We start from the raw sequence: 18,845 nt of genomic DNA, 5'->3' as shown, positions 1-18,845 counted from the left end.
ATTAGAATATATGCAAACTATTTTTTTTCTTTCCCTTTCAGAGTCTGGAAAAAAACTGCAACAAGAGACAAATAATCAGGTATTTGGACTTTTTGTTAACTTAATTTTTCAGACAGTAGAGTTGTGGCAAGTAGAAAGGAGAATTTCATGAGATACACTAAAATTAGTAATACAGGTGTGCTAAGGAGCATGTGTCAGACAACTTGCTGTCTCTGCAGATGTGTTGAATTCACAAGAGTTGCCATCATTTTCATCTAAGATTTACCATTTAAGCAATTCAGCTCATCCTCTTCCTGTGTTGGTGCTGAGGACAAAGCCCAGAGGTAATTTGTTCATTGGTATCAAATTTTGCAGCACAACATTATACCTTTTTTTCCTTTCTGTTTGCTAGTATTCCTTTTAAAAGGCAGAAAGCTACTGATATAAATACCTGAACTACACATGTAAGCAGTGTGTCTTAGTGTTTCTTAGATTATTTCTGCCATGAATTTTCATTGAGGCTGCACTAAACTGTGGCATTGCTTGCAGAGGCATTTTCCGTCCTGGCCTTATTATTGTATCAAGAGTTATTTATGAAAAAAAACTTTATATATTGTAATTTGTCATTTCAACATCAGGAAAAACATATAGGAACTAAACTGAAAAAAAAAATCTAACCAGAAAGAGAGGAGGAAACCCAGAGTTTGCTTTCCTCAGTGACATGCCCTTGTGGATTGAGAACTCCACAGAAGCAGTGTGCTTGCTTGCCATTCTCTGGCCTCTTGTCCTCTTGCTGAATGCTGTTGTCCAGATGGCATATTAATGGGCATCTGGATTGTTTGTGAGATTTATTTTGAAATGCCACTTAAAAGGCAGTCATTAAAATATTTGCAGTCCAGCAATTATCCTCCCTTAAGCCATCTTCCTTCTAAGCTATACATGGAGGCATTGCAGTAATTACATCACAGTTATCTGTGAACTGATCACCAAGGTGAAGAACTAACCTGACAGGGGCCTGACCACCTAAAGCAGCCTGGTTTGGGTCTTACAGCAAGTCCCCTGCCATGGCTGAGCACGGCACAGATGCCAGTGTGTCACATTCAGTGGCCTTAGCTGGCACCACTCAGCTCCAAGTAAACCCTTGCATGGCTGGACACTTATGGGAAGCCTGGTCCTGTGGCACAATGCAATATTCAGAGTTTTTACAACATTCTTATTATTGAGAAACTGATGGATAGATATCTAGTCCAGAACATGGCATTGCATAAGCAAAGGAAATCTTTCACTTTTTAAAATAACTGTAGAAATGTTTTGGAATTTAATGGGAGTTATGTGCTTTGACTGAGATTTTATATCCTAGAACAAGCCTAATTAGTTTTTATAACCGAAACTGCATTTTAAAATTAGCCTGAAATCTCTTGCAAAGCCACTTTTGGGAGTCTCTGTTGGCCAGAAGGGGGGGCACTTGTATTTTTAAACCACAACTTGAGGCAACATTGGCAGATGTGTGAACGGTTGATTGGAGACCTAATTCTGCACATTTTCTGTGTGACAAAATCTGCTCGGTGCATGCCATTGCCCTTTTCTGAGGAAGAATGTATTGTGATTAAAAAAAAAAAAAACAAAAAAAAACAAAAAAAAAAAAAACTTGCCACGTTTTCAAAGGGTGGATAATGTGCTGTACTTTGTGTGGCCAGTCTTGGTATTTTCCTGCATGCCACTGTCTTGCCTTCATTGAATGGTTCACCTGCTCTGTCTCTCTGCATTTAACCTAAGAGTATCTAATTTTGGAAGAATATTATGTTGTCTTGGTATGCTGAATGTATCTAAATAAAGCTGTAAAAAGTTGATTTGTGGACATGCCCATTTAAATGGCTACTACTTCAGCTGGTGATGTCCCATTCCAGCTGAAAATCCTTTGGATTTCCAAGAAGAGTATTTCAGAACAGAAATCAATTTAATTTTCAAGTTTGTCATTTAGGGCACAATTACATAAGAACTTAATATTTGGTTGGTACTTGTATTGCTTCCACAAAAATATTTAAAGTGTTGATCATGATGGAATATTTGTAATTGGAGGATTCTTTTTATTTTCAATACTGAAGTTAAAATTTTATATGCAGGGTAAGATCCTTAAGTCCCCTTTAAGTTCAGTTCAGCAACAGTGAGTTAAACTGGCTGCCAGTAATTTAAGTGAGGGAGAAGCTCTCTGCAGAAGATGGATGATGTTACGACTTGACAGGAGCAGGAGTGCAAAGGGGCAAATAGCAGGAAATATCTTGTTGAGAGGTGAGTGAAACAGAGAGGGGATGGAGAAATTATAAAGCTGCTGTCCCAGTGATCTGCTGGGTAAACCCTGACTGTCTGTGTTCATCTGGGACCTCTCTAATCTTGAAGACCACTGTGGTTTCTGTGTGGTTCTTAGCTCTTCTAAAGCCTAAGCAAAGTTTAGTGAAACATGACATAGACAAAACACTAAGGGAGTATCTGCTTCCAGAAACCTTTCACTACAGTTGGCATCTTCACTAGCTTTTGTTCCCTTTAATCATAAGTCATTTGCTGGTTTTCCTCAAACACCATTTTTGTCATATTTATGTATATAAATATGTATATTCATTTGACACCTATGGTCATCTACCACCACCAGTCAGCCACATGTAGCACACACACTGCCTTTCAATACCTGTTTTTAACTACCTTTGCAACTGCAAGAGTAAGTCCTGGCACCAATGTACAACTGTTTACTGTAGCATGTTAATGACAGCTGAGGAAAATGAAAGGAAGCAAGAAAAAAAAATTGTGTTTCTATGTAACAGTATTGGCAAAACAACACATTACATACCACCAATCAAAATGTGTCTGGGGAAATCCTTTATGTTTCATCCTTAACGCTCATATTTGCATGTGTTTTCTTCTTAATATACACTCCTACATACAGTTGTGTCCAGTGCCTCAGTCTCTGAAGGAGTGACAAGAATATGTGTTATTGCATTTAGAAGTTGAAGTTGCATACAGAGTCAGACTTTTGGGTTAAAATCCCAGCTGTGTTTTTGCTCAGCCTTGAGCCTGTCCCTTCTGCAGTGATGCTGCATGTCAAGTAGGGAGACCCCACAATATCTGTCCTCCTGTTTTGTCACTGAGAAGTTTTTTGTCAAGGCAGACTCTCTTGAAGTGGCACATCCCTCCCTCAGTCAGTGCTCTGTCAGGGAGTATTCCCCTTTCTACACGTGGGGCTGTGAAGCAGGAACACAGAAAGGATAATGATGAGGCAATGTACTTGCTAGAGCTGGGGTTGGACCATGGATTACTGCAGCTCCGACATGCTGTCAGTATATGCACACCTTGTACCAAAGAAAAGAAGTCAAAGATAACTCAAACCTCTGTTAAATGACAATATAAGTTTGTTGCACAGATCATGATGAGGAATATGAATATGACCTGAAGGTTGCTTCAGGCACATGGTGTAATAAATCTATATTAACATGATTGAAAACTTCACAGTTCAGACCAAACTCCTTAGCTGCCCTTGTGCACTGCTGTAGTTTACTCCAGTTTTCTCCTCTATCCCCTTCATCGTCTCAAATGACCCATCTAAAAAAAACTTCAGTCCATTTATGCCAACTTCCAAGTCCTGCCACTTTGAGGTTATCTGATAGGTATGATCCTTCCTTCTGTTTTCCCAGTTTGGGATCATATTCTTCAGTGTTACATACTTTATTCTCCCAAAATTAAGAGTTTGAAAATCTATGAGAGAGCTAATGCATTTAGACCACTAAACAAACTGAACTATTGTTTCACCCTCATAGGCTTTATAGAATCACCTAATGGTTGAGGTTGGAAGACATCTCTGGAGATCATCTTCTCTAACTCCCTTACTCATAGAGCAGTTGCCCAGGATCACATCTGGCTGGATTCTGAGTACCTTCGAGAATAGTGGTTCCTCTGCTCCTGGATATTCCTGGATGCCTGTGCTTGATATTCACACAGTAGAAATGTATTTTGTTGTATTTGTATGGAATTCCTTGTATCTCACTCAGTGCCCACTTCCTCCTGTCCTGTCCCTGGACACCTCTGAGAGGAGTCTGGCACCATCATTTTTACTCCCCCCCTTCTTCCCTCCCAGGTTAGATACATTGATAAGACCTCTCCAAGCCTCCTCTCCTGCAAGCTAAAGAGCACCAGCTCTCTCGGCCACTGCTTGTTTGCCACATGCCCCTAACCTATAAATACCTTGTTGCCCCTTCACTGAACTCACTCCAGCATGTCTACATCCATGTCCATTTATACACTGGACGCATTCTAGTATGGCCACATCTCCTGCACTGGGAAGCCCAGAAGTGGACACAGCACTCCCAGTGTGTCTGTGTCTCACCAGGGCTGAGCAAATGTGAAGGATCACCTCTCCTTATCTGCTGGAATTGCTCTGCCTAATGCAGCCCAGGAGGCTGTTGGCCATTTTTGCTTTGAGAGCACATTGCTGGCCCACAGGCAGCTTGTTCTCCAGCACCCTCAGGTCCATTCCTGCAAAGCTGCTTTCCCACTCTGCAGCCCCCAGCCTGTACTGGTTCCTGGGGTTGCTCTTCCCCAGCTGCGGGACTTCGCATTCCATTTTGTCAGATCTCATGAAATTCCTGTTTAGCCATTTCTCAAGTCTGTTGAGGTCCTTGTGATTGCCAGCACAGCCCTCTGGTGTATCAGCCACTCCTCCCAATTTTGTACTGCCTGCAGACTTGCTTAGGGTATGTTCTGTCTCCTCATCCAGGTCAGTAATAAAGATGTGGGACACTTTGGGACCCACCATCCACCTTAGGGCAATAGTGAATGGCCTCCAGCTGCATTTTGTGCACAACTGTTTGAGCTTAATTTTTCAGTCCAATTCACTGAGCACCTACCTGACCTGTACTTCATGAAGGTGTTATGGGAATGCCAAAAGCCTTAGTAAATTTGAGATGAACAAGATCCAGTACTCCCCTCACCACTGATTCAGTCATCTCCTTGTACAGGACAATTAGATTGGTCAGGCTCAATTTCCCCTTCATAAATCCATACAACATGAGATTTAGCTGGAGGACTGTCACCAGTGGAGCACCCCAGAGGTCAAAGCTGAATAAATACCATTTAACTTCTTCATTATGTACTAGGATGATGGGATGGAGTGTACCCTCAGGAAGTTGTCACAGGATGTAAAACTGTGCTGAGGAATTGCTGATACAACAGAGGGTTGTACTGCTGTTCAGAGGGGCTTCAACAGGGTGGAGAAATGGACCAACAGTAATGTCATGAAGGTGAAATGCACCAGGGAAGGAATAGTCCCTTGCTCTGTCATGCTCCTGGGTAATGAGGCAAAGCTGATCAGCCTGTCATTTCCTTGCTATCCAACCTTAAAGATAGGAATGATGTTTGCTTTCTTCCAGTTCAGGAAACCTTCCCCAGTCACCATGATCTTCCAAGGATAATAAAGAATAGGCTCACAGTGACATCCTCCAGCTCCTTCAACACTCATGAGCGCATTCCATAAGCTCCTTGTTCCTGTTCCATAAGGACTTGTTTCTGTCTAGTTTGTTTAAATATTCCCTAAACTGATCCTTCTCCACCAAGGGAAACCTTCCTTGCTCCAGGCTTGAAGTGTGGCCTTATCAGTGCTGACTACAAAGGGACAAACCCTTTCCTAGTCCTGTTTGGCCATATTTTTGATACAAACCAAGATTCCTTGATTTTTATCAAAAATACAAATGATTTTGATACAAACCAAGCCCTTGGCCACCTGGGCACACACAGTGGCTCGGATCCAGCTGCTGTTAACCAGCACCCCCAGGCCCTTTTCCACTGGACAAATTTCTAACCACTCCTCTTTTCCCTGATCCACTAGGTGGGTCACCTGATAATCTCCTTTAGGTTCTCACTTGTTCACTTGTTTGAGGTAGACAGCTCTGAGCCCTGTCTGGTTGAATATGAGATCCTTCCTGCTCCCACTGCACATTTTGTATCAGTAAACAGATGTGGCATTTTTTAATTAATTTTTAATTTTTTTTATCTGATATATTATCAGATAAAATCTGTTGGGGAAAAATGTTCCATTTTTCCCTACACAAAACATTTTCTTTCTTCCAAGCTGATAAAGGTTGCTTCTGATATCATTCTCTGCCCCCTTTGAGTTCAGATAATGTAACAGTCCTTCACTGATTAGTTCATAATATATAGTCACCAAGATGATGACTCTCAGAAAAAAATGCAGGAGGAAAAATTATTTAAATAAGCACAGAAGACACTTTTATGTGAGAATCTTCTCAGTCCCTTGTGAAGGAAACTGTTTCTCAGGCTGTACGGACAGGAACATAAGTGCACTGTCTGAAGATAAAAATATCTTAAATTTTATGACAAATTATTCTTTTTGTGAAAAAAACCAACCAAACAAACATAATAATATGCAACAGATTGAATGCTCAACAAAAGTATTAAAGGATATGGTGAGAGTTTTCAGCTATGAAGGGCAGCATGGACTAGGAAGTTGTGTGGCAATCCCAGTTATCAGATTTCTGTCTCTTCTTGCTCTGTAAAATGGCAAGGTTTTTCTACCAGTGTTAATCAGAAATTAGGAATCACAATATTCACATGGGCTAGGCAATTATTATCTTTCCATGGTTTACAGACATGGAAAAACGAAGTGTGAAGGTCAAGGGACTTGCATAAAACCAGACACTGTGGCTCTGATGGGTGCAGCTACCCTCAAACACAGTGCTGCTCTTATGATTCCTGCGCTTCAGGGAGGGATGGTGCTTGAACTAGTTAGTGTTTGGGTGGCACAGTGATCAGCCATGGCACTGCTTGCACATTAATACATATTGGGGGGATAGCCACACAAAAATCTGCTACAGAATAAGCCAGTGTATTTTCTTTTACCCGTGATAGACATGACAGCCCCATTCAGTGAAACAGGATCAGTCAGTGTGAGGATGGAGTGTACAGTGAATAATGCCCTTTGTCAATTCACAGTCTGTTTTTTCCCACTGTAATTTATGAATGCAATCATTTCTCAAGTATTATTTTTTTCTGTCTAGAAATTAACACAAAAATTTGTTAAAAGTGTACAAATGTAGGCAAACATTTGAGATATTTGCCTACCTAGAGCACATTTACATTTCTATTTCTTTTTTATTTACCAATAAAGTCATCTAATTTGAATTAAATGCTAATTTTGATTGAAGGGAAAATGCTCTGAGACCTCTAGAGATCTCAGCATCTCTTCCAAAGCAATTCGGGAGAAATTGAATTCTTCATGCCTGAATATACATTAATATTCTTCATTGAACTTAGTTTCATTTTAAACTTTTCTTATTATTTCTAAAACAGCAAGATGTCTTGTTCATGCTGGAAGATAAGTGTGTTTACCTGCAAACAAGAAAGAGATGGATTCTGTTTACCAGAAACAAAGAAAACCTGTGAATCTTGGCACAGCCGCTAATGTGAGGAACTCTTCTTTGTGTGCAGAAGCACAGCATTAGATTTCAGGCCTCTATTCTCAAAGTACTTGCTGGGAAATGGGAGCCAGGGTTTCAATCCAAATGTGCAGGATTAACCTCCAGGATTAACACCCAGCAGTTTGGTCAGCTTCCTGCAAAATGTGTTTACTTATGCAGACAAGGAAATGGGCACAGGGTCTCTCCTGTGCAGGCTGGGTGTTGATCAGCAAGGGCTGGGACATGGCCCCTCCTTGGACAAAAAAATGTTGGTGTCCCTTTTCTTAAGAGGGGGAAATAGATGTTGTCTGAAATATGAAATGTGCTCAACAATTCCTACCAGGCTTGAGTTGTGAACATGCAAGAGACACTATTTGTTTTCAAAGATGTGTTTCAAATACACTTGAAAATAGCAATTTTGGGAATTGTATTTGTCAACAGCAGGAATTGTTTAGGTCATTTGATTTGCTTCTGTGCTTAAAGTGATGAAAAAGTAGGCACATTAGCATTACTTAATGAGTTAAATAAGAGAACAATATGTAATATACAGAGATTGCCTGAAAGTGTCACCTTCAGACTTAAGCTCTTTCTATGCATAAGGTAAACCTACTTGTTAAGAAGCACTATGCTTCATAAAATGAATACTGCATGCTTAGTTTAGTGAATTTTGAATTTCAGGTTGTTTAAAGTGTTTTGCTGCTCTGTACAGAAATGTGAATGAGTGTTGGTGAAGATTTCTGGCCACTGGCCACAATGTTTGACTTAGGTTTTACTGATACAGAGGAGAACTGAGCTCAGAATTAAACAATTTGAACACACCGGTTTACCTGTACCCAAAACAAGTGTTGCTAGGTAGGGCTAAATATGGTCAAGTGTTAAGAGGTCCATGACCTGAAAATTGCTTTTTATTAGCAGTGCATCTTAGCTGAACATCTAGGCTAACATGCATTCCATGCAAATTGACTGCAGACTCTGCCCAGACACTAGCTGTCTGGGCTGCAGTGGCTCTGTGCTTATTTTTAAGTCTGTAAGTTATAGTGCAAAGAACCAGCACCATAAAACTGTTATCAGAAGGCAAGACAAGCAGCATCAGCATTGCACTATCCTGAAACCAATTTATTATTGCTATCAACTGACCTTCCCTATTATGTATTTATTAGCAATAAGGGAGTGGAGTGCTTTTTTTATTTGCTATACTTGGTTGCAGTTGTATTGGTGAATCTTTAATCTGTCACACAAAACTCAGTTTCTGATAATAATAGCATCTTTATTGCTACTCTTTCTATTATTTATGCCTTGATCTTTCTTATTCCTCCCATTCAAAGCATGTCTTGGAGAATCCAAATGCTTTGACTGTGAAGGTGGAAACAGGAGGGAGCTAATTCCAGATTTGATCACGAATTGGCAAGTAAATTAGAGCTTAATTTCCTTCATTCAAGTTGCTGACCATGTGAATCAGCTTGTGGAAGTGGCTCGTGCAGACTGTCTTGCCTCATTAGCATGACTTTGTGCTTTCTGTAGATCAGGACAGGGCAGGGAGAGGAGGGGAGGCTGGTGTAAAGCCAGGAGTTGGGTATCTATGGGGTCTCAGCCAAAGACAAATGGATTTCTCCTGTCTCCTTATTCAGTACGCTACCATACTTGTGATGATGTTACTATTTATCTTATCCCATTGGGCCTCTCCACTTTCCCCACTGCCTGTGGGCCTGGGTTGTTCTCCTCCAAAACCATCTCTGGGCTGGGGCTCTCCCTTCAAATTTTTCCACACCAATCACTGACACTTGGCCACACCATATAAAAAGAAAAAAAACTCTCTTTCCCTCTGCCCTTTCCTTCTTCACTATCTTGGTCTGTACCCTTGCCATAGCTCCAAGTCACCGTGCAATGAGATGCTGGACTTTCTGCTAACAGATTCTAGGGGCAATGGTTAGATTTACAAAGCTGTGTTTTGAAAAGCAGTATTTAAAATTACTGGCATCTGTTAATTAAAATTTACCTGCAGTATTTTTTTCTTACTATGATCAGTTATTCTATTTTGTGTCTGGCTCAGAGTTCACAAGGATCTCCTTTGAACCTAATTGTAATTCAGCTACAAACTATGAGGTTTGCCTCTTAGTCTCTGAAGGAAGTTCTGAGTATCTTGTATTCTCTTTTTTCTTATTTTTTTCCCCCCTCAACCTGTTTAGTAATCTTAGAGATGCTTGGTACAAGTACATGTGTTTTAGGGATACATATCTCATAGGAAAATGTGGTGTCTGTGTCAGTAAGGTCTTGCCTCTGGCTTTTGAGGAATGTACCATCAGTGATATGCCCTGAATAAATTAGATAAGCCAAAAATTCACGACTCCTCTGGGAGGTGAGGGGTTAGTGCTGCCTATTATCTTTGGAGTAGCTGATACAAGCACAAGTGATGAATCAAGAGGTTTATCTCCACTGCACAGAAGGTGAAGCACCTCATCAGCAAATATTTTCTGTCACTTGTGGGCAGCATAAATAGCTTCTCCATTGGGAGATCCTGTGGATCTCTGTTTAGCTCACCAACATTACACTAAACAATTGCTATGATATGGGAGAGTTCTGAGCATATTTACATGTTAGCTCAGGTAGCATAGTAGTAGTAGAGGAATCTGATCACTCTGTATTACGTTTTCCAAATAGTCTTCTAGCACAAAAGAAGTTAGGATAATCTCTCCTTTTGGCAGGCTTAAGAAAATTCACACATGCAAGTACAGCTCTTCATGCTTGTACAGCTGAAGTGAGGTAGTAACAGATCCAGGATTCACTGGCTTGCTGAAAATAGGAATCATGCAAACTTTTCCTCATATTTAAACTGCACACACATAGACTGAGCTATCTGCCACAATCCTGGTCCTCTGATTAAGAGATTCTTCTAAGTGTGCCCAAAAATTATCACAGAATCACAGAACAGTTTGAGTTGGAAGGGACCTTTCAAAGATCACTTAGTCCAATCCTCCTGCAATGAGCAGGGACAACTTGAACTAAATCAGTTCGCTCAGAGCCCCCTCCAACCATTATGTGAAATACTTGAGGTTTTAGGCTGAAACTACTGGTTCCAAAGTTTTCAAAGACTCATAGATACCTATCATCCAAGTCAGAGGATGTTTGTTTTATAGTCCTCCAGTATTCCACTAAAAACCTAAATTAAGAGACTCATCTCTGTGTGCTCTTTGATCATTTTAGAGTCTGAGTGTGAACTGGAAAATGAACCTTGTCTTAAATTACTCTTTGTTGATTTTCTGTAGAGAGATCCTAGGTAAACAGGTAAGTTGGCATCAGAGAAAAGCACAAGAAAACAGAATATTTCTTTCCTTTGCTATTCTTCATGCTATGTTATCTGTTGGGCTTATTTAATTTTATTATTCTTGTTAGTAAAGCTGAATATCCAGCACTAAGGCATTTAGGAAACAGCACTGTTTGCACTGCAGGCCATTAAATCTTTGTAAATCAGCCCTGGAATATCAGCCTTTCCAATGCTTCATTATCTTTTTGCATGGTGAGTTGCTCTAATTGCAAACTGCCTAGATGAGATCCCACCTGTGCATTGTAAAATCACCACAAAGCATAATTGGATGAGTCTTAACCATTCTTGGCAGTAGTCAATCTCTTCTACCTCAGTGGCTTGTGAAGGTATTAAAGGAAAAGACAGCTTCAATGTGTGTAAAAGAAAGTATTGGCTACTTCTTTTTACAGTAAGGAGAAATCCTTTTATGAATGGGGAGGAGCAGGGAATCTACAGCAATAAAAATGTGACAAAAAAAAATCCATGAACTCATTAATGACTCTAAAATGCCTTTTGTTTCAACAGCTTTACTGAGTTGCCTGCCAGTAGCCACACATCACAGAAATATTCTATTAATTCCACTTTTTCCCCAAATTTAAACTCATTTTTAAATCTGTCTTCCGTTCCAGCCTAGCTAAAGTGAGACAATGCCTTCTACTCTTATAAATGGCCACTTCTAGAGGCTCATGGCCACTTCTTAACTTTCTTTCAAATGTGTTTATGTGAACAGAGGACAGTTTGCACAATTACTGGCAAAGGTTCAACACTTCCCTGGTTTTAATTCTCAGACTAAACGTATGCAGCCTGCTGCACAGGTTGTCAGCATGTCTCAAGGACAGCCTTGCATCTTTCCAAGGTAACCACAGAGTTCACCTCCCATGCCAGGCAGCTGGTTCCCAACTTTAACAGCTCTTTGGAAAGCCACAAATGGACATTCCTGTCCTGGACACTTGGCTCAAAGAGTTTGGTAGGGGCTGTCTGCATGGGAAGATCTGGGTCCAGAGTCAGGGTCTGACACTGCCTGCATGCTGCCTGTTGTTGGTGTATGTTCAGGTGGTTTTCAGAACAACAATGCTCAGCAGCTTGTGGGTTGGACTTTTAGGAATGCAGATATATGGACATGGATGTTTTTCAAAAGGGTTTATTGGTTTTGCAAATTTTTGTTTACCTGTTATTGCTGTGGAAAAGAAAAAGATATAACATAGAGCTGTTCAGATCTTTGAAGTGTCATAAAATGCACAACAAAGCATCACTGACACCAAGAGCAAGCCAAAGAAGGCAGCTCTCTTTATGTAAGACTGGTGTCATAAAATATTTAAATCCTTTCAGAGTGTGTGGCTTTCAGCTCTTTCATGCAGATAAGTGTCAGATTGTCAGGCAGCTTTGCTTAAGGAACATGGCACTATCTATTAAACAATTTCTCTTAGTTTCCCAAGAAAACTGTCTAGTTAAATATTTCTCATGAAAAATAAAGCTTGATTCATCTTTTCATTCATCTCACCTTTATTATGTACTTATCTAGTTACTCAGGCAAGTGTACAGAAAGATTTTATCTCTTTTTTTCTTCTTTTTTTAATTTTTTTTTTTTTGAGTTAGAAAACTTCCATGGCAATGTACCAACCATTTATGCCTTTGGAAAATATCACTATCCATTTCTATTCTTAGAGCAAATTGCAGCCAGCAAGGATACTGTCCCTCATGGAGACCATAAAAACATATTTTAGCCAACGTAATGGGATAAGTAAAGTCTCAGAGAGAAGAGGAAGAGGAAAGCAAATAATAATATTTTACAAATTCAGATAAGTTCTTTGTCCTCAGATCTTCTTGCATCATTGCTTTGGCCCTAGAGTTTTGGGGTTTTGTGTGAGGGGTTTTTTTATGGCTTAGAGAGGGAGGGACAGGCCTGTGGGGGTCTTGGTTGGGTTTTGGTTTTCTTTTGGGGATTATTTTTTTATTTTGCTTTCTGTTTTAGCATTTTTTGCTAAGTGATTCTTTCTCCTTTTGCCTCATCTCACTAGGAATGAGCCCCTTCCAATTGCCTCCAACTATGCATTTGTTCCTTTACATTGGTACTGAGATTTCTCTGAATAGTTTTGTCCATCCTTCTCTGAAGCTTTTTATCCCATAAAAATGTTTTAGTAATGATTCCTACAGCTGCATTCACAGTTTCTACAACTAAAATACAATCCCCTCCTCTGGTACCATCTTGGGTTACCATCAAGGCTTGTCCTGGATCCCAGGCAGACTCTTTGAAATGGAACAAAATCAGGACCACACATCCCTTTCAGTCTGTCCTTTTCCCTCCTGTTCTAGTGGAACTAGGACATCTTCCACTAGTTCAGGGTGACAGGATGGCTTGAGAAGGCTGAACTTTCCTCTGAAGTACAGGATGCATTTTAGTGGCTTTGATTTGAACTTCGGATGGTTTAAGTTTCTTTGCACAGAAATGAGCTGCTAAACTCAGGTGACATACCATAGGAAGTCATGAGGTACTCCCTCTTTTTCTCTGCATTGGGGAACACCAGTACAGCCATGTATCATTGGAGACTGTCTTCTAAATTTTCAAACTCACCAGAGTTCCACTGATGAACTTACAAGCTTTAGTTACTTCAGCACTGACACACTTTTATTCCTACTTCTGTTGAGCCTTGTATTGTGCAGTTGGTTTCTGAGTGTCCCGTATTTTTCATCTCACCTTTTTAAGTTCCAGGTTTCCCTTTTAAGGTAAAAACATTTAAATTATTTGTAAGTCTGTGGTTCTGCAGTTGCAAGAATGGCACTTTGCCATTCACTGTGATGCTGAAACTCCCATTGGGCTCAGTCATACCCTGATTTACTACTAGCACTGCTTTCTGTTGTTACACACTGACTTAGCTCCTGAATTATTTCTGTCCTAGGGCAGAAGGGATAAATCTCTAGACATATACATTTATTTGTTTTAAAGAATAAAGTATTAGACAGAATACATTTTAAAAAATATATATTAGAAAAGTGGACCACATCAAATCCAATGAATTAAGTATCCTTTTGCATCTCTAAAAACACCAGCATGCCTTCCCTCTCACAGACATACAAGTCCTGCACAAGTCACTTCTTTTGTTTTCACCAATACAAAAATCAGTGGCATAAAGACCTGCTTGTCAGTGGCTTGCAACAGTACAGAAAAGCCTGATCCCCTGGGTTTGTTTTTGTTATGGGAAATTATTACACTGCAACATATGCTAACTTTTCTTGGAACTGCTTGTCTTTTCATAGGCTTTTTTTCAAACTAGAATTCAAATTGTGTTCCCTTCATTACAATTTCTTACATTATTCCTCTGAATTTTTAACAGCTTTATTTGAATTGGCCTATGAACTTTATCATCCCCCCAAATCCACATGTGTGATCTGCCAGTCCACAAATCAACTTTCCAGTAAATGTTTAATCAGTTTATTCCAGAAAAGCCTTTTTATGTAGTTTTCCAAAAATGTTAGGCTCATGGAAGCAGTCAGGTAGTCTCTGTTTGTCTGTCCATCTAACCATTTTTCTGTTACTTGCAACAAGATGTTTAAAAACCTGTTGACCAGCATCCTCCCTCTCCAGATGTGTAATGAAAATAAGCAGCTGTAGAGGTGTCCCAATGCAGCAGGCTTGCCTACTAACAGGAGGAAAAAAATCTACAAGGCTTAGCAGACACATGAGAATCCACTCAGGAAAAAGCAAACAGAAATACCCATATTGCAAGAAATTCTTCAGTCAACTTGCATGATACAAGATCCTGAAGAATCTGACATCAAAACACAGATGCAAGCTTTGCTGTTCCTGCAGTCTGTGGATTGCACAGTGGCTGGGGACATACAGAGAGATGTTTAGGAGGAAAGTCTCATCTTTAACATTCTTTGCAGGGTCACTAGTTAATGTTTAGTTAGTTGGTGTCATTAATGTTGATGTTTAAATAAGTCAGATGGAATAGGCTCCAAAGGCATCTATTTTTCCTTATCAGCTGTGAAAGCAGCTCAGGTGCAGGCACCTGTGTCACAGACACCTGTATGTACATTCAATCCAGTGAATTAATTTCCATCATGTCTCTGTGTGCAGGTAGGAGTAGGACCATTTTGGAGGGATGATTTTTTCTGTCACTACACCCTGCTCAAACCAACTGGTGTCAACTGTTTAGGGGCCCTGGTTTTGTCCCCTGCCACCACTGGGGGACAAGGGCTGCTCCAAGTGTCAGTGGTGGGAGTAGATCCATCACCTGTTACTGTGATTGCGCCAGTGCACTCCAGAGAATGACCGTGCAACTCCACCAGTGCCAGTGCTGGCACAGGGGAAAATGTGCTCAGTAGAGAAAAGTGCCTGGCCACCCCTAGCAGGACTATCAGCCCCCCTGTGTGAGCCACTTTTGATTTCTTAAGAGGTGTGACTTGAGCTATTTATTTTTGTAGGAAGACCTACTGTGTGCTAACAGGTAATCTTCAGAAGCATGTATTTCAGTAATTAGCCCAGCTTGTTCCTAAATTAGGTGTATTGATCAAGCAATTCAAAAGGGACTTTTTAGTACCAGATGTGGCTTGGTTACAAGCACACCCCACCATCCTTGCTGCTGCTGCAACATGAGCGGGCTGGGCTGGGCCGTCACTGTGCTCTAAGCTCTGATCCTTTCCACGTTTGCAGGACTTCACGCTCCAGCCTCTGGGGATGCCAAGGAAAGCAGTGTGGAGGAGAAGTGCTCCTGTGGGCCTCAGTAACCATGGGATGGCTGTCTCAAGCAGCAGGCCCTGGCGGGGCAGGGCTGACCCTTTCGCTGTGGTGGCTGCCTCCTCGAGGAGCCGGCTCCCTGAGCAGCAGAAGACAAGTGAGTCCCCTCTGAGCTGGTTCAGAGGGGTGTATTTACCTCCTGCTCTGCACCCATTAAACAAGACGTTTGTCAAGGGTGGTGAGTGGCAGGACACAGACAGCACCCAGGAAAAGCGCAGGGCCTTCCTGCAGGACTTTTGTAGGAAATACAACAGCAGAAAGAAGCTGCAAACCCACCTGGTGCACCTGGTGTCAAGGATTTATGTAGAGGACAGGCACAAGGTTCTGTACTGTGAAGTGCCAAAAGCAGGCTGCTCCAACTGGAAAAGGGTCCTCATGGTGCTCAGCGGACTCACTGCTTCAGCAAACAACATCTCCCATGATGATGTGCACTACGGAAAGCACCTGAGGAAATTGGACAGTTATGACCTAAAAGGGATCTACACACGCTTGAACATGTACACCAAGTTCATATTTGTACGTGATCCTATGGAAAGACTGGTATCTGCCTTCAGGGATAAGTTTGAGCATCCAAACAGCTATTACCATCCGGTATTTGGGAAGGCAATAATTAAAAAGTATAGACAGAATGCAGATGAAGAAGCACTGAAAACAGGATCAGGAGTTAAGTTCAAGGAGTTTATCCAATATTTGTTGGACTCCCACCGACCAATAGGAATGGACATTCACTGGGAGCAAGTCAGCAAGCTCTGCTATCCCTGCCTCATCAACTATGACTTTATAGGAAAGTTTGAAACCCTGGAAGAAGATGCCAATTACTTTCTGCAGCTGGTAGGTGCTCCAGCCAATCTGAAGTTCCCTAAATTCAAAGACAGACATTCCTCTGATGAGAGAACAAGTACAGAAGTAGTGAGGCAATATTTAAAGGAGTTGTCTAAGGAGGAGAGACAGCTGACCTATGACTTCTATTACTTGGATTACTTAATGTTCAATTATACATCACTACTTGTATAGCACTAGAATAGCTTCAGGCTTCTACTAGATACTTATCATGTTGGGATTCAAAACAACTACTTTGATATTAGTCCTGAAAGGAAATGAAGTTACTGCTAAGTAGAGTTGTCTTGAATTAGTGGAGATTTTATAAGCTAGAGTGATATCATTTGATACTAAATTATGGAGAATTCAAAGGAAAAAAGACCTGTAAACAGCATAAATTGCACTAAAATGCCTGAAAAAGCTGTTTTTACCGTTATGGATTATTCTATGGAAGCAGTAGCTCAGACAGCTGTTGCATTAGCTTACCTAATGTTCTTTTAATGGTTTAAGAAAAAAAATTCAGAGTGGCATGATTCTTTTTTTGGTATGTTTGCTTTAGAAATGGGTTTTGAAAAAACTTTTGATTGTATTTTTACTTTCTGTCACTTATTAATAAAGAATCATTGGCTAATTTTCTAAAATGTTTACAGTGTTCTCAGTTTCAAGTCTTGTTTTTATTTTTTTTTTTATTACTATTAGACTGTAGCCAATTTTAGACCTTTTTTATTGAAGGCCGCTCTTGAATACAAATGCATCAAACTAAAAATAGCACAGCAGTTCAGTTGATGAGCAGGGTAGATATGGGTAAATCTGTGAAGGACCAGTCCACTGCCTCATTTTGGTTGATGCACTGTAGTTGACAAATATGACCCTCCTTTCAGAGAGCTGCTGCATTCAACAAAATTAAGGTTTTAACGCACCATGGATTCATCATTACATGTGACACTGGCATACTGTGATCCCAATATTCGTGGTGGTCTTCAGTTTTGGTGAAATGGACTAAGTTTCAGCCTGGCAGCTCTGGGATATTCTGAGATCTGTACAGAGAAGCAACTTCAATGCAACTACTGTGACCATTCTCAGTCTGCTGGGGTCTGGTCATCAGCCCAGCTCCCAGAAATCTCTTACAGAGAAGGTGTTGTGTGTCCATTGCGTCCCAAATCTATAAACTGGCTCTGCCCCCAGAGCTCCCTGGAGTCACCAGTGTTTTGCTGTCCTGCCTGCCTTGCAAGTGGTCACCAAGCCCAAGGAATGGGGTGCACAGTGCAGTTTTATGTGGTGTAATGTGTATTGGTGATTTGTCCTAGAGGAAGATGTGTCCAGAATCCCACAGTCCTGGTTTGAATAGACACCTTCTACCCTTCTCTTCCCTCTCCTCCCACAAGTGCTGCCTGACAAGTTGTTCCTGCAACCTCTCTTGCACAGTGGATGGGCCAGGGTGTCACAGGAGGAGGAGAAACCTCTGGAAAATCATAGGATCATGGAACCATTGAAAAAGGCCTCTAGGATCATCGAGTCCAACAATTAACCTAACACTACCAAGTAGACCAAATCTCTAAAATGGATAGGGAAAAATTTCTATGCCCTTCCAAAATAAAGTTGTCCCCTATGCCTTTCTTTCTGAAATGGTTTGGTGCATCTTGCTCCAGTGCCTTGATATAGCAAGTTGTAGGGTGAGGAAACAGCCTGATGGGAAAGTACTAAAAATAAAATATCCTTTTTCTCTGTTCCCAACCACTGGTCACAGCTACTGCTGTTATTGTTGTCTTTTCCTTCATCTCAGGCAAAGTATGATGTACAGATTCAGTCCTTCCACAGGAGTAATTGTGGGTCCTAACTGAAAGGCCAGATCATTTCCTAGGTACCCTCACTGCTTGATTCTCCCTCAGTTTTCTCCTCAGAAGAGGGAAAAAAGCCTCCTCTAGTCTCCATGGTGCCAGAGTGTAATCAAACAGGCTCTGCACATCTCTCCTTGTGGCAGGACAGGCCATTCTAAGGGGAAAAGGTAAAAGCACACTGGGCAGCCCAAGCCAGGGCTTGTGATGTCTGTGGCTAGCAGCACCCATAGCTTAAACCATCTTGTTCCAAGGGAACATGAAGCTAAGAGGAGAAGCAAAAAGCCAGCCATCCAACATGAGGTGTGGGGAGATGCATTTGCTGGGCACCAGGGAGAAGTTACAAGGATGCCTTGGACAGGTGAACACACACATTGTTGCTTGTGTGAGCTGTGCATGGGTGGACCCACAGGCGTTAAAACCCAGAAGTGTTTGGGAGAGGATATCTGGCAACTGAACTTCCCCCTCACATGCTTCTCCTCAGGTGAACAAAAATCTCCCCCTTTTAATACAGGATGGTGCTCAACTCCCACCTTCCCTGTCAGAAATCCTTCCTGGTTTCCTCTGAGCTCCACCCCATCCAAGACAATTAAAGAAGACCTCCTGAAAGTTTTGATTTTGTTTAACCTTCTAAGTCATGTGAAAACTGCCTTGGATTTGAACTTGGTTTGACCTCTAGATTCTCTGCTGTTGTAAGTATTGGATTCAACCTCAAA

The 18,845-nt window shown here is 41.1% G+C and overlaps 1 protein-coding gene and 1 long non-coding RNA gene across 11 annotated transcripts in view; one reads left to right on the top strand and one right to left on the bottom strand.

The window, feature by feature from the left end:
• The window catches only part of LOC134424266 (uncharacterized), an 84,908-nt gene extending 69,058 nt beyond the window's left edge, over positions 1–15,850 (bottom strand). For both annotated transcript variants that reach the window (XR_010029384.1, XR_010029385.1), the window contains exon 1: positions 15,752–15,850. This is a non-coding gene — a long non-coding RNA (uncharacterized LOC134424266). The remainder of the gene's footprint in view (positions 1–15,751) is intronic.
• CHST9 (carbohydrate sulfotransferase 9) overlaps positions 1–16,918 on the top strand; it is an 87,538-nt gene extending 70,620 nt beyond the window's left edge. For all 9 annotated transcript variants that reach the window (XM_063167843.1, XM_063167835.1, XM_063167827.1 and 6 more), the window contains 2 exons: positions 42–79; positions 15,392–16,918. In XM_063167843.1, coding sequence (XP_063023913.1) covers positions 42–79; positions 15,392–16,489 — 1,136 coding nt within the window. In that variant the 3' untranslated portion in view covers positions 16,490–16,918. The remainder of the gene's footprint in view (positions 1–41; positions 80–15,391) is intronic.
• The last annotated feature ends 1,927 nt before the right edge of the window (positions 16,919–18,845 follow it).

The sequence above is a fragment of the Melospiza melodia genome, chromosome 1, assembly GCF_035770615.1.
Source record: "Melospiza melodia melodia isolate bMelMel2 chromosome 1, bMelMel2.pri, whole genome shotgun sequence".
In the NCBI taxonomy this organism is placed as follows: Eukaryota; Metazoa; Chordata; class Aves; order Passeriformes; family Passerellidae; genus Melospiza; species Melospiza melodia.
Note: the sequence above shows the minus strand (reverse complement) of the source record. Positions and strands in the feature narration are given on the sequence as shown.